The sequence below is a fragment of the Musca autumnalis genome, unplaced genomic scaffold (assembly GCF_047663935.1).
Source record: "Musca autumnalis isolate F117 unplaced genomic scaffold, ASM4766393v1 scaffold_1, whole genome shotgun sequence".
Classification (NCBI taxonomy): Eukaryota; Metazoa; Arthropoda; class Insecta; order Diptera; family Muscidae; genus Musca; species Musca autumnalis.
This window is the reverse complement of record NW_027411644.1, coordinates 86,330,109-86,342,925: the sequence shown is the minus strand read 5'-3', so window position 1 is coordinate 86,342,925 and position 12,817 is coordinate 86,330,109. Positions and strand designations below refer to the sequence as shown.

General features: G+C 35.8%; 1 protein-coding gene across 1 annotated transcript; it reads right to left on the bottom strand.

Annotated features, from left to right (window-relative positions):
- Positions 1-5,705: 5,705 nt before the first annotated feature.
- Positions 5,706-9,752, bottom strand: LOC141390660 (uncharacterized). Its single transcript, XM_073963611.1, has 4 exons — positions 6,946-9,752; positions 6,374-6,881; positions 6,187-6,307; positions 5,706-6,125 (listed from the first exon to the last, which is right to left on the bottom strand). Exons 1-4 carry the CDS (start codon positions 7,900-7,902, stop codon positions 5,816-5,818), a joined length of 1,896 nt encoding a protein of 631 aa, XP_073819712.1. The 5' UTR covers positions 7,903-9,752; the 3' UTR covers positions 5,706-5,815.
- Between the last annotated feature and the right edge of the window lie 3,065 nt (positions 9,753-12,817).

Genomic DNA, 12,817 nt, shown 5'->3' with positions numbered 1-12,817 from the left:
TTATAAGCAGTTGCTGTAGAGATCCCTTCAGAAAAAACAGTTGGTTGATCCCTAAAATGAAGAAATAACAACTTAGGTTGCGAACATTTTTGCGGTAAATCACGAGACGGACATTTTTAATGGAGTGGAGTTGGAGTCCATGTCGAAAGCTGAACTAGTGATGGCAAGCCAACATAAAAAATAGGATGATTAAAGAAAATCAGATGCACTTGGATTAAATCGAGAACGGAGGAAGTAAGCTCAAATGTGATTGAATTTAATGGAAACTTTTTTTAATTTGTGTTTATATGATAAAGTTCTTTGTGTTCTTGTTTTACACAAATAATAAATGCATTGTATTTATTTTGGGATATTTCGCAATGGCTTGACTGATTAAAAATGCAATCCGAAGAATGCATATAAATTCAATCCAAAGAACTGCATCTTAAGTTGTGATTTGGATCGAAAATGGAGTGCATTGTAGGTGGGTGCTGTGGAAGCGAAATGGAGTGCATCCTAGCTGCATAGGAGGATGTACTCCAACGGCAAATGTACCGTACACTTGTTGTGATTCAACTGCATCCTTGGAAGCAAACTTTTTGCTGGGAATATATTATTTTTAAAATAACTAAAATGATTGAACTAACAAAATAGATTAAGCACTTAGCACGCCATCTATAATACATTCTGAACACTATGGCTGACTTCCGCATTGTCAGTTGCTTTGTGTTCGTGCATGAAACTAGGGGTTCTTAAATCGAGTTCCATACTAGATTAATTTTATGAAATTGCAATAATGTCCATATAATATAAAAAATATACATAAAATGTATATTTTTTCAATGAACTCTTTTTACGCTTCTTTCTGTTTTATTTAAACGGAATCTCAAAAGAAATAATAAAATGAGTTTTGTTGTTATGAAATACAACGATTTTTAGGTTATACAGTTCTATTGCTTATGCTGTACAAAACCTTGTTTTTTGGCAAGGTTTACGACGTTTGTGACGTATGTAATATACGTCAGAAATGTATGTAATATACGTCATAATTTCCGACAGACCATCTATGGCAAGAATCTTCAAGTTTTACCACTTTTTACTCGAAAAGCGTTCCTTTACTTCAGACACCATACAATTCATATGGGAGCAGTTTACAACTTTTACTACTTTTGCCGGTTTTACCATTTTTAAAAGTAAAGGAACAGACCATCTGTTGTTTGACCACCTATGACAACCTACTTCACATCGTTGTAAAGGAGATATTTTCTACTTTCCTTGTCAGGTTTTGCTTTCGATATACCTCTTACAGAAGAGAGACATTCGCTTTGAAATAAAACGTTGGCTTTTTCTCCAAATAAATTTTTTGCCCATTCCGACCCCTGAATATTATCCGACCATCACCAAAATCAACAGGCTTCTTCCTCTGTAGGACCCCCATTAACCCCCAAAATTTCGTGACGAACCGATCAAAATTTGCGACCAGTAGCGTGATTACAAAAAAAAAAATGGAAAAATGGGATGTATTACCGACTATTGCGATATCTCCGTTATTTGGCCACCTACGCCAACTTGCTTTACATCATTGTAAAGACGGGATTTTCTATTTTCAAAGTCAGACTTTGTTTTTGGAAGGTCCCCAACCAAAGCTGTGATATTCGTCATTATTATTAAAATCGCAAAAATGAAAAGTTGTGTTCTAGTAGCGACTATTGCGATATCTTCGTTGTTTGACCACTTACGACAGCCTATGTATGTTACATCGTTGCATAGGTGATATATTCTACTTTCATTAAGGTTTTGCTTTAGATATAACCCTTATAGAAGCGGATATATTCGCTTTGAAATAAAACGTTGACTTTTTCTCCAAATAATTTGCCCATTCCGACCCCTGAATATTATCCGACCACCACCAAAATCAATAGGCTTCATCCCCTACGGGACCTTCATCAACACCCAACATTTTGGTGACGATCGGATTAAAATTGCGACCTGAAGCGTGATTACAAGGTTTAGACTGACAGACACACATATTGGCGTTACAATCTTTTTGGCCAAAACCAACTTATAATACCCTCCCCACGCAGTGGTGTAGGGTATAACAAAATACATGTACAGTATGCAAAGTTCATATTCGAGCACCCATAAAAAATTAGTAAAATCGTTATCAATTCCATATTTCATGTGCAAATATGAAACAATTGATGGGAATTACTATAACGAAAACGGAATAAATTAAAAATTAGTTTTGTTATTATTAAATCTTTGTTCGTTATAGTAGTTCCCATCAATTGTTTCATAACTGCATGCAATTTAGCAACTAAAATTGCATGGTTGATCTTGTCAAAGGCTTTTTGAATATCCAAGGACAACAACCACCTCCACCAACAGTCTTCCGAACACTATCAGTTAATCCAACTAGAAGTGATGTTGTGGGACGATTGCGCCTAAACCCATATTGACTATCATGCAATAAAGATAGCCTATTAATATGATCAAGCATTAGGTCCTTCATTAAATGCTCTACCATCTTGGACAATATAGGCATTATAGATATGGGTCTATATTCCCTGGAATCACCACTCTTATGGATCGGCACTATTCTCGCAGTCTTCCACACATTAGGGTAAACGACGTTGTCAACAACGTATTAACAACATGCAACAAATACTGACCAATATAAGGAAAAACGAGTGTTAAATACTTCAGGCAGAAGCCATCATATCCAACAGCATTGGATTTAATTCTACTAAATGCATCTACCACATCAGCATACTCAACAGCATGAAACGAAAACCCATCATCAACAACCAAGGGAACGAGCGACACATGATATCAATATTGGGTCCGTTCCAGAACTGCAAGAATCTACTAAATTTACTATTTTTTCCGATAACATAAAGGAAAAAATGCTATCGTAGTTAAAAATAGTAGCTTCTTGCAGGTTCTGGAACAGAGCAATTGTCAACTTCATTATCGTTATCACTCAAGCCCTTGGTTCAATTATTAGAAGGTTGGGCAGGTTGACAAAATTTTAAAAAAACAACTCTGAAGCTGGTTTGCTTATAACTTCAAATATTATAACAACAAATGCAACAAGTTTTTTTTTTTTTCATTTGAAATCTTGTCAGTTTGTATTTGTTTTAATTTTTTCTAAAATAATTGCTCTGTTCCAGAACCTGCAAGAAGCTACTACTTTTTACTACGATAACATATGGTCTGTTCCTTTACTTTTGAAAGTGGTAAAACCGGCAAAAGTAGCAAAAGTTGCAATCTGCTTTCATATGAATTGTATGGTGTCTGAAGTAAAGGAACGCTTTTCGAGTAAAAAGTTGTAAAACTTGAAGATTCTTGCACGTAAAGGAACAGAGCTATATTTTCCTTTATGTTATTGGAAAAAATAGTAAAAATTATTCGATTCTTGCAGTACTGGAACAGACCAAATATTTGCTTTGTTCCAGAACCTGCAAGAATCTATTATTTTTTACTACGATAGCATTTTTTCCTTTATGTTATCGGAAAAAATTGTAAAAATTAGTAGATTCTTGGAGTTCTGGAACAGACCAATTTATTATTACTCCCATTAGACATTTGGGTAAAAGTGGTAATTTGGGCATTGCCCGTGCCTGCGTGCCACCAGAAATGTCTGCAGAGGATGTCGGTCTGGAGCTGGTCTCTTTGAAATCAAGAAAATTGGTAATGATAACTTCCCAAACAAATGCAAGGATTCCAAGGCTACCAATTTCGTTCCTGATGGTGGTGCCAAATGGCTTTGTAAGAACATTTGAAAGGGGTCACAACCACACCTAAAGGGGACGCACTGTATATAGCTGCCATGATATGAAGTATAAGTTGCTGATTTCCAGTTAGTCTGGCGCCACGTATGAAAGACATGCTACAATTCGAATAAAAGCTAAACTGGGGCCTAATTATGTGATTCGATATCGAGTTGTTTCGACCTGAGTACTCAAAGTTGGGATGACAACATTCGTTATCGAGTAAAATTATCGAGTAATTGAGCATAATTTATAATAATTTATAATAATTTATAATATAATAATTTGCGAGTAATTTATCGATTTTATCTATCGTAAACAAATAAAATGAAAGATTTCTTATTGTCTTTTTGTTTAAAATGTAAAAATTGTTGTTTGTTGTCGTTTTATAGAAGAAAAACGATGTTAGTAAATAATTGGCAGCATTTTTAGACAATATAACAAGAGAAATTGGGAAAAGTCCTTTGCAGTCGTTTTTAGAAATTGTGATAAATTTAGAATCAAAATGCAAGCAATCATTAAACAAAAACTAGTTTTGCAGTCGTTAAAAAATAAGTTGAAAAATAAGCATTTCTGCAAAACAGAAAAAAATATTTAATATTAATAGCCTTTATTTTTTAAGTGAAGTACCTACATTTTAAACATTTCATTCCCCGTTGTTTACCAAAGGAAATATTCTCTCAGAGAGGCTAATGCAAAACACCCACCAAACTCTCTCTCATTTATTTTGAGAGAGGATTATTAAGGTAGATGTATTAGCAATCCGTTACAACAATGTCAAAAAGATTTTGCAAGAATTAATAATTTTCTTAGCACAACTTCATACCGAAATTATTATTCAATGTATTGTTCAAAAAATTCCACAAATATTTACATTTTTCGTTCATAATTTTGTTTTTTTGGTTCTTGCTTTCAAAAAAAAACCTTTTTTACATCTACCTTCATAATATTCCCTATAGTATACATAGGTTTTCATAGTTCGACTACCGGTTACTCTCGAAACATTCGATCAATGATTTCGATCGAATCTCGTCATGCCGCTTTTTTATCGTGTCGAAATCTTTTTCACGAGCAAATACTCGATCGAATCGAAACACGTAATTAGGCCCCTGATCAATCTTCAAGTGAGGTGATTGTCTTCGCCGCGAAAAAATACATGGTAGTTAGCAACAGCAGAGTCAAGTATAAGGGCACCTGGCTGTCTCCAGATCAAAAAAAAAAAAGAAATCAAATAGATGGAAGGCATTCATTCATTCGATGTACGATTATCACCTAGTTACAGCAAAGGTACGGAAGTTGAACATCGGTATGCTGCGATTACAATACACACGGCATAGTCCACTCATCTGGTCCTAATGCTTAATGGCAGACAGCGCCCATCCATAACAATAATCCATAATTCTTGCTGTTTTTATTTATGCATATTTATTTTGATTTTCTTTTATTTATGTATATACATAAACAATTTGATTTTCATTTCATTTATTTCATACATAGTAATGCAATTAATTATTAATTAATTATGCAATTAATTTATTTTGTCAACTCTGTCAGAACTGTTTTGACACAATAGGAGGACCTCAGGAAAAAATTGTAATCATATGTTTGCTGTGTCCTACCTTGTAATGATTGTACCATGACTCAAACCATTCTTATTTAAAATCAACCAAATTTCTTAGGTGGATTTATTAGTAAAAATCTCCTTGTATGCAATAGCTTTTAATCTCCTAATATCTTTTTTCGCTCTGATGCGACTTCTGCAAAATATCCTCCAATTATCTACATTTCTATTACGAAGATACGCTTTGTAAGCTAAGTCTCTGAATGACAAATTATAGCTTGCCCCAGGAGACTTAAACCGATCATCACTATCAATTTTGCAATACCGCCTTTTCACAGGGACAACATTTGTTCCTTTATGATATCGGAAAAAATAGTAAAGTTAGTAGATTCTTGCTGTTATGGAACAGACCAAATAATTTATTAATAATGGATAGAATTAAAGTTAAAAACATTACATAAAATAATCTTTCATCGTTAGTATAATCGTTGAAGCATTCATTCTATTTATTTGAATGTTTACGTCGCATGTGTTTGTAGTAGTTCGATCGATCCGTAAATGTTTTTGGACAATATTCACATGCGTGATCTCGAACGCCCATGTGTACCTTTAGATGGGCACTTAGAGCACTACGAAAACGAAAACGTTTGTCGCAGTGGCTACACTGCAATGGTGCCTCGCCCGTGTGTACCCGCTCATGGGTGGTGCACTCTGTCCGGGTACGAAATGATTTCGAACAGTAGCTGCAGGGAAATGGTCTATTATCGGTGTGGACAATTTGATGACGTTCCAAAATAGTACCAGTTTTAAAACTACCAAGAAAAGAAAGTATTTAGAATAATACAATAATTTGGGATTTTTTAATTTTTTTACCTTTTATGACAAATTTTGCATTCATTTCGTTTTTCTGAAGTATGCGTTAAAATGTGTGATGCCAAGTGGGATTTGCTATTGAACTTTTTCTCACATTGATTGCATTTAAATTGTGGTTTATCTAAAAATGGACGAAAAAAAGAAAAATCATAATATTAAGGTGGTAGATATGATTTCGAACACTCACGGCCATGGGTCTTTTCATGATTTACAAGGCTTCTCTTCCAAGCATACTCCTTGTTGCAATATCTGCATTTGTATTTCTCCTTATTTTCCTCCTTTGTCTGGTGTTGTTTGATATGGGCTTGTAAGCCATTTGAAGAATTAAAATTTCGGCAACATTGAGTGCAGGGCAATACCTTTGGATACTGTGCTGATTGAGAACAAATAACCTTGCGATGGTTTGCATATTCTGTGTAGCTTCTACATTTCTTATCGCAGACATCACACTTCAATTTGAGAGCTGGATGATGTTTGAGGCGTACATGATTTAAAAATGAGCTATAGTGGGTCATTAATTGTTGACAATCGCAACATTTATATAGTAAGTCTGTAAAGGCTTCTATGGAATGTTCTGCATTGGCATGGGCGAATAAATCAAACGGCTTTGTGGCGCGATAATCACAATTTCCACACAGAAATGGATACAATTTCCAAGAGGTTAATTGTAAATTCTGGGGCAAGGTAGAGAAATCCTGGGAATATAGAAAAACAAACAAAATTTATAAAATGTAAAGCAATACATAAAGTAAAACTAACCTTTGTTGTATCTTCTTCTTCATTGATCGTTTCGTTCTCCTCAATCTCTTCCTCCTCCGTGCCCTCATTGACATAACTGTCTTCTAAATATATTTCTTCTTGGTTAATATCATCGTTTTCCTTTGTCAAATTCGGTTCGTTATTTTCTACACTCATGTCGATATCTTGGTCTTCCTCATCATCGATGAGTTCCGCAGCTTCCACATAACTATTGTCCAGTTGATGCTCTTCAACCTCATCAACGACATCTTCATCATTTATGTTCTCATTATTGTTTGATATGTTTTGTAATTGCAATTGTTCAGTATCATTATCAGTATCGTTTTCCATACCCAATATAGTGTAGACTTCATCAAGATACTCATTTTCATCTTCATTAGTAATGGGTTCATTTTGGACAACAACATCTCGTTCCTTGGGTAATGCAGCTGGATGATGTAGGGAGGCGGGAATTTCTTTTTCAACTTTTGCACGTCTATCACTTATTCTCTCAGGTTTAATAGACTTTCTTGACTTAACATTATCTTTGCTCCTTCTGCCTGGACATGTTTTAAACTCATTTTCTTCTTTTACAACTTCCCTGTATCTTTCAGCCAAATTTTGTTTAGGTTTTTCTGTTTCTTTAACCGGCTTCTCTTCTTCCGGATCTTTTCTTGACTCCACCACATTTTCCACGGTTACATTTCCCACTTCTTCATTGTCATCTGCTGGCGTGGGGTATATCGTCTCTAATGCTTCCTGAGCATCTTTCACTTTAACATAAAACTTGTAGCAGTGATTTAAGGATTCCACGCATTCCTGGCAAATCTGTTTAGGTTTTGGGTCCTGCATGCGAATAAAAACTTGACAACATACTTTTGCCTTTTGACACAAGTCGTTTGTTTCATCGTTGATAGTGGTCAAGTGGTCTGGTTTCTTTAATGACGCGCACAGACGGCAAAGGTAGATCATATTCATTCAGGATAAATTTCTTAACTATGTTCCGGAATTTTTATCAAAATTTTTCAGTTTGTTTACAAACAAATGCAATATAGGGATACGTAAAATCGATTACTGTGAATCGATTATAAGCCGAAAAATTTCTAAAAGTCGTAGTCGACTATTGACTGTGCGAAAACCGGATAATCGATTATTCTTAATCGACTTTTGAAAGACGGAGTCAACTATAGGTGGTGTGTTTATAGCTCTGTTTACCACTTTTTACTCCAAAAGCGTTCGTTTACTTAAGACACCATACAATTCATATGGGAGCAGATTACATTTACTATTTTTGCCGGTTTTACCATTTTTAAAAGTAAAGGTACAGACCATATATGTATATGCTCAGTTCCAGAACTTGCAATATGGCACAATCATACAGGTACCCGCGTCAGCCCAGCTGATGTACTGTCAGCTGTCAAAAAAGTTGTTGTAATTGAAAACACAAAATTAAAAAAACAAACATTTAAAAGAAAAACTGTGAATTTTTGACGGATTTTTGTTATAATGTGTTTATTAATAACTGCCTAACAAAATTTTTTTGAAAAAAATGTGTGAAACGCTTTATTTTTGGAAAACATTTTTGACATTTCACAGTACTGAACTCGTTTTTGTTGTAGTTGTTTGCTGATGCATCTACCTGGTAATTGTGCCATGACTTGCAAGAAGATACACTTCACCCCAGTTATCTACCTCTCTGCTTAACTGCCTTTCCCGTTTAATTGCCTCACAACCTAAATCCCCAAAGTTTTTTCATATAAATGAGTTCAAACTGCCCCGGTTAACTACTTTTCTATAAGTACCCAATTCGGATATTTACCCGTAAAATATTTTCCTCAAAAGGAACATTTAATAATACTTTTATCGGTTTATTACCCGCACTGGTGTACCTAAATTGTGATGAAGATGTCCAGTTATATGTTATGCTCACTGATGAATAAATTTCTTATTGTTTAAATAATACAACTTATATAGTTTTAGGCTTGAAATGAACTATTCTACTATACATCGTTTTGTTTCTTGACGATTATGTTCTAATTGAGGTAGCTATGCGGGATTTTCGTAACTGCCTTTCCCGCATAACTGCCTCATTCTTTTGGAATTTTATGGGAGGTAGTTAACCGGGGTGCAATTGAAAAAAATAGTAAAAACTAGTAGATTCTTGCACTACTGGAACAGACCATTAATGTGTGTTCGTTTACTCAAAATTTGTACAAATTGTTACTGGATGTTGTTCGTTTACTCTACAGTACAAAGCAAAAGAAATTAAAGGCCTGCGTACATAAGCTGCTCTGCCTGATTGCCTTGCTTTCCTGCTTCATTTTTGACATAATAAAAATAAAAGAATAAAGAAGGCCGAGGAAATTTCGAACTGGGTTGCCCTTTTCTTTTTTATTCTTTTATCAGAAGTAAGCAAGGTAAGCTGCCTTGCCTGATTGCCATGCTTTCCTGTTTCATTTCTGACATAATAACAAGTAAAAAAGTATCAGTCGGCTTAGCCGACAGAGGTATACCCTCAGCCTGGGCAAATTGAAACACTTTTTCACAAAAAACAAAATTTTGGTCGTATGAACCGACAAATATGTTGATTAGGATTAAAGTTCAAAATTTTTGCGGAAAAGGTACTTAAAGGAATGGACCGACATAGACCATGGGGGTGCCATAGGGGGTTTTTACACCCTTCGGGCTGTTTTCTCAAGAAGTATGGACTTGCTCCTGAAACAACTTTTACCATCGTAATTGAGGCAGCGAATGTAAGTTGCTTCAACAAAAATCAAAGTGATTCAATAGCAGGTCTTAAAGTGAACTTATCCAAAATTTTGTGTGGGAGGTACGGGATGGAGTGGACAAATATAGTCCATATTCGAACCTGATCTATATCTGGTAGATATTATGAGAATGTGTAAAGTATGGACCAAATCGGTCACTCCCATCAAGAGTTATCGTGCGCACAATTTTTCCGAATATTTTTGAACTATTGTGGGGTAGGTACCTGAAGGAGTGGACCGATATGGCTTATCTACGAACTTAAACTAAGTTTGGAAACAATATTACGAAGGCCAAATTTTGGCCGGAATCGGCATTTCTGATCGAGAATTATCTTACGCTTCCACCCATAAACATGGTGTCATAGGGTTTGTTTTTCAACTTGCAGGCTATTTTTCAGGAAGTATGGACTTGCCCCTGAGGAAACTTGTACCTTCGTATAGGGGACAGTGAATACAAGATGTTACAACGAAAACCAAGGCGATTCGTGAGCAGGTCCTAAACTGAACTTTTCCGAAATTTTGTGTGGGAGGTACTCGAAGGAGTTTACCGATTGAGTCCATATTGGAACCTCATCTAAGTCTGGTAGAAATTTCATAATGTGCAAAGTATTGACCAAATCGGTTGCTTCCTTCATAAGTTACCATACGCACAAATTTTACGAACATTTTCGAACTTTTGTGGGGGAGGTACCGGAAGGAGTGGACCGATATAATCCATCTTTGAACTTGAACTAAGTTTGGACAAAATATTACGAAAGCCAAATTTTGGACCGAATCGGCAGGTCCGTTCGAGAGTTATCTTGCGCTCCAACCACTACACACGGTGTCATAGGGTTTTTTGTAACTTTCAGGCTATTTCCTCAGGAAGTATGGACTTTCCCCTAATGAAACTTACAGCGTCGTATAGAGGACAGCGAATACAACTTGCGTAAACAAAAATCAAAGCGATTCGAGACCAGGTCCTAAACTGAACTTTTCCGAAATTTTGTGTGGGAGGTACCCGAAGGAGTGGACCGATTGAGTCCATATTGAAACCTCAACTAAGTTTGGTAGAAATTACACGATGTGCAAAGCATGGACCAAATCGGTTATTCCCTACAAGAGTTATCGTGCGCACAAGTTTTGCGACAATTTTTGAACATTTGTGGGGGAGGTACCTGAAGGAGTGGACCTATATGGCCCATCTTCGATCTTAAATCGAATCTGGACAAAATAATTCGATACCCAAAATTTGAACCGAATCGATTGATCCGTTCGAGAGTTATCGTGCGCACCAGCCAGACAGACAGACAGACGGACGGACATTGCTAGATCTACTCAAAATTGTCTGAAACGGATATCGTACAAACATACTTGGGGTCTAAAACCATTATTTCGATGAGGCACATTTTTGGTCGTATCAAAGTGTAAATACCCTCTTTAGCCTAACCCTGCGTTTACAAATGACAGGACAGTTGACTTCATGTATTGATTGTCAAAATTCCACAACTTGCCTGTGTGACGTAGGCGTCCCGACAACTGCAAAAACAGTTGTAAAATTTTGAATGAAAATCGTCGATTTCTTTTTGTTTTCCGTTCACATATTTTGTTTTTGTTCATGTTCTTTTGTTTTCAACACATTTCAATTATTATCTCACTTATTTTTACAAAAATGTCAAAAATTTGTCTTGTCTAGTGTCTGTGAAAAAATGATGGACAGCTGGGAGACAAACGACAAATGTATGTATGTGTTAGTAAATCAGAGTTGTATTTGAAGACAAACTGTCCGGTGTAAACGCCTAGTAAAGGCTGAGGGTATAAAAATAAAAGGATAAAGAAGGCCGAGCAAATTTCGAACTGGGTTGCCCTTTTCTTTTATATTCTTTTATCAGAAGCAAGCAAGGTAAGCAGGCAAGGCAGCTTATGTACTCACCCCTTTAGTCGATTACAAGAAGTTACTGGACTTGCACAAATTTATTCAAATTGTTGAGTAAACGAACACACCTTTACTCAACGATTTGTACAAGTCCAGTAACTTTCCAGCAAAAAAAGTTGGAAGTTGTGCAATTGGAGTTATGATTTCACAACATCTTTCGATGTAGTCCAACAGAGTTATGAAAAATGCACTCCGTTCGATACATTTTAGCTTTGTTCCTTTACTTTTTTAATGGTAAGAGTGGTAAAAGAGAAAAGTGTCACAATTGTTCAAAATTGCTCTCTCATGAACATTTTTACCAGAAAAGTAAAGGAACGGAAAAATGGTAGATCCGGCAGCAATGTCAGAAAAAAACATAAAAAATCAATTTTCGTCTTTTATTTCACAGTTTTTAATTTAGTGTTCTTCGGTCAATCGTCAAACAAAAGTCAAACATTTTCTACCTGCAGAAATTTTGCTGGTATCCTGTGGTAGAAGAGAAAGCCATTTTCGCTCTCTCTCCCCTCTCACTCTCTTAAAAATTGCTTCCAGTTTTGCCACTTTTCTGGGTTAAGGAACGCTTTGCAGGTTAAAAATGGTAACAAATGGTTAAAATGGTAACCTCAGGTAAGTAAAGGAACATAGCTTTTATAAGCAGTTGCTTTAGAGATCCCTACACAACAAAAACAGTTGGGTTAGCCCTACCCGTCGCTGCCACATAATTTCTTCAAAAGAGAAACAAGTGTGAATATATTTCGAAGAACTTGTTATAAAATAAAACAAGTAAAAAAGTATCAGTCGGCTATGCCGACAGAGATATACCCTCAGCCTGTGCAAATTGAAACCCTTTTTTCACAAAAAAAGTATGTATTTAGGAGTTTCAAAATTTTGGTCGTATGAACCGACAAAAATGTTGATTAGGATTAAAGTTCAAAAATTTTGCGGAAAAGATACTTAAAGGAATGGACCGACATAGATCATGGCTGTTTTCTCAAGAAGTATGGACTTGCCCCTGAAACAACTTTTACCATCGCTATTGAGGCAGCGAATGCAAGTTGCTTCAACAAAAATCAAAGTGATTCAATAGCAGGTCTTAAAGTGAACTTATCCAAAATTTTGTGTGGGAGGTACGGGATGGAGTGGACAAGTATAATACATATTCGAACCTGATCTACGTCTGGTAGATATTATGAGAATGTGTATAGTATGGACCAAATCGGTCACTCCCATC

What these genes read in the sequence shown, in the direction of transcription:
- LOC141390660 (XM_073963611.1), bottom strand. Translation starts at nt 7,902, where the DNA reads ATGAATATGATCTACCTTTGCCGTCTGTGCGCGTCATTAAAGAAACCA. An exon ending in AAGAAGAAGATACAACAAAG is followed by an intron (nt 6,882 to 6,945) that starts GTTAGTTTTACT and finishes CTATATTCCCAG; the next exon opens with GATTTCTCTACCTTGCCCCA. An exon ending in TCATGAAAAGACCCATGGCC is followed by an intron (nt 6,308 to 6,373) that starts GTGAGTGTTCGA and finishes GTCCATTTTTAG; the next exon opens with ATAAACCACAATTTAAATGC.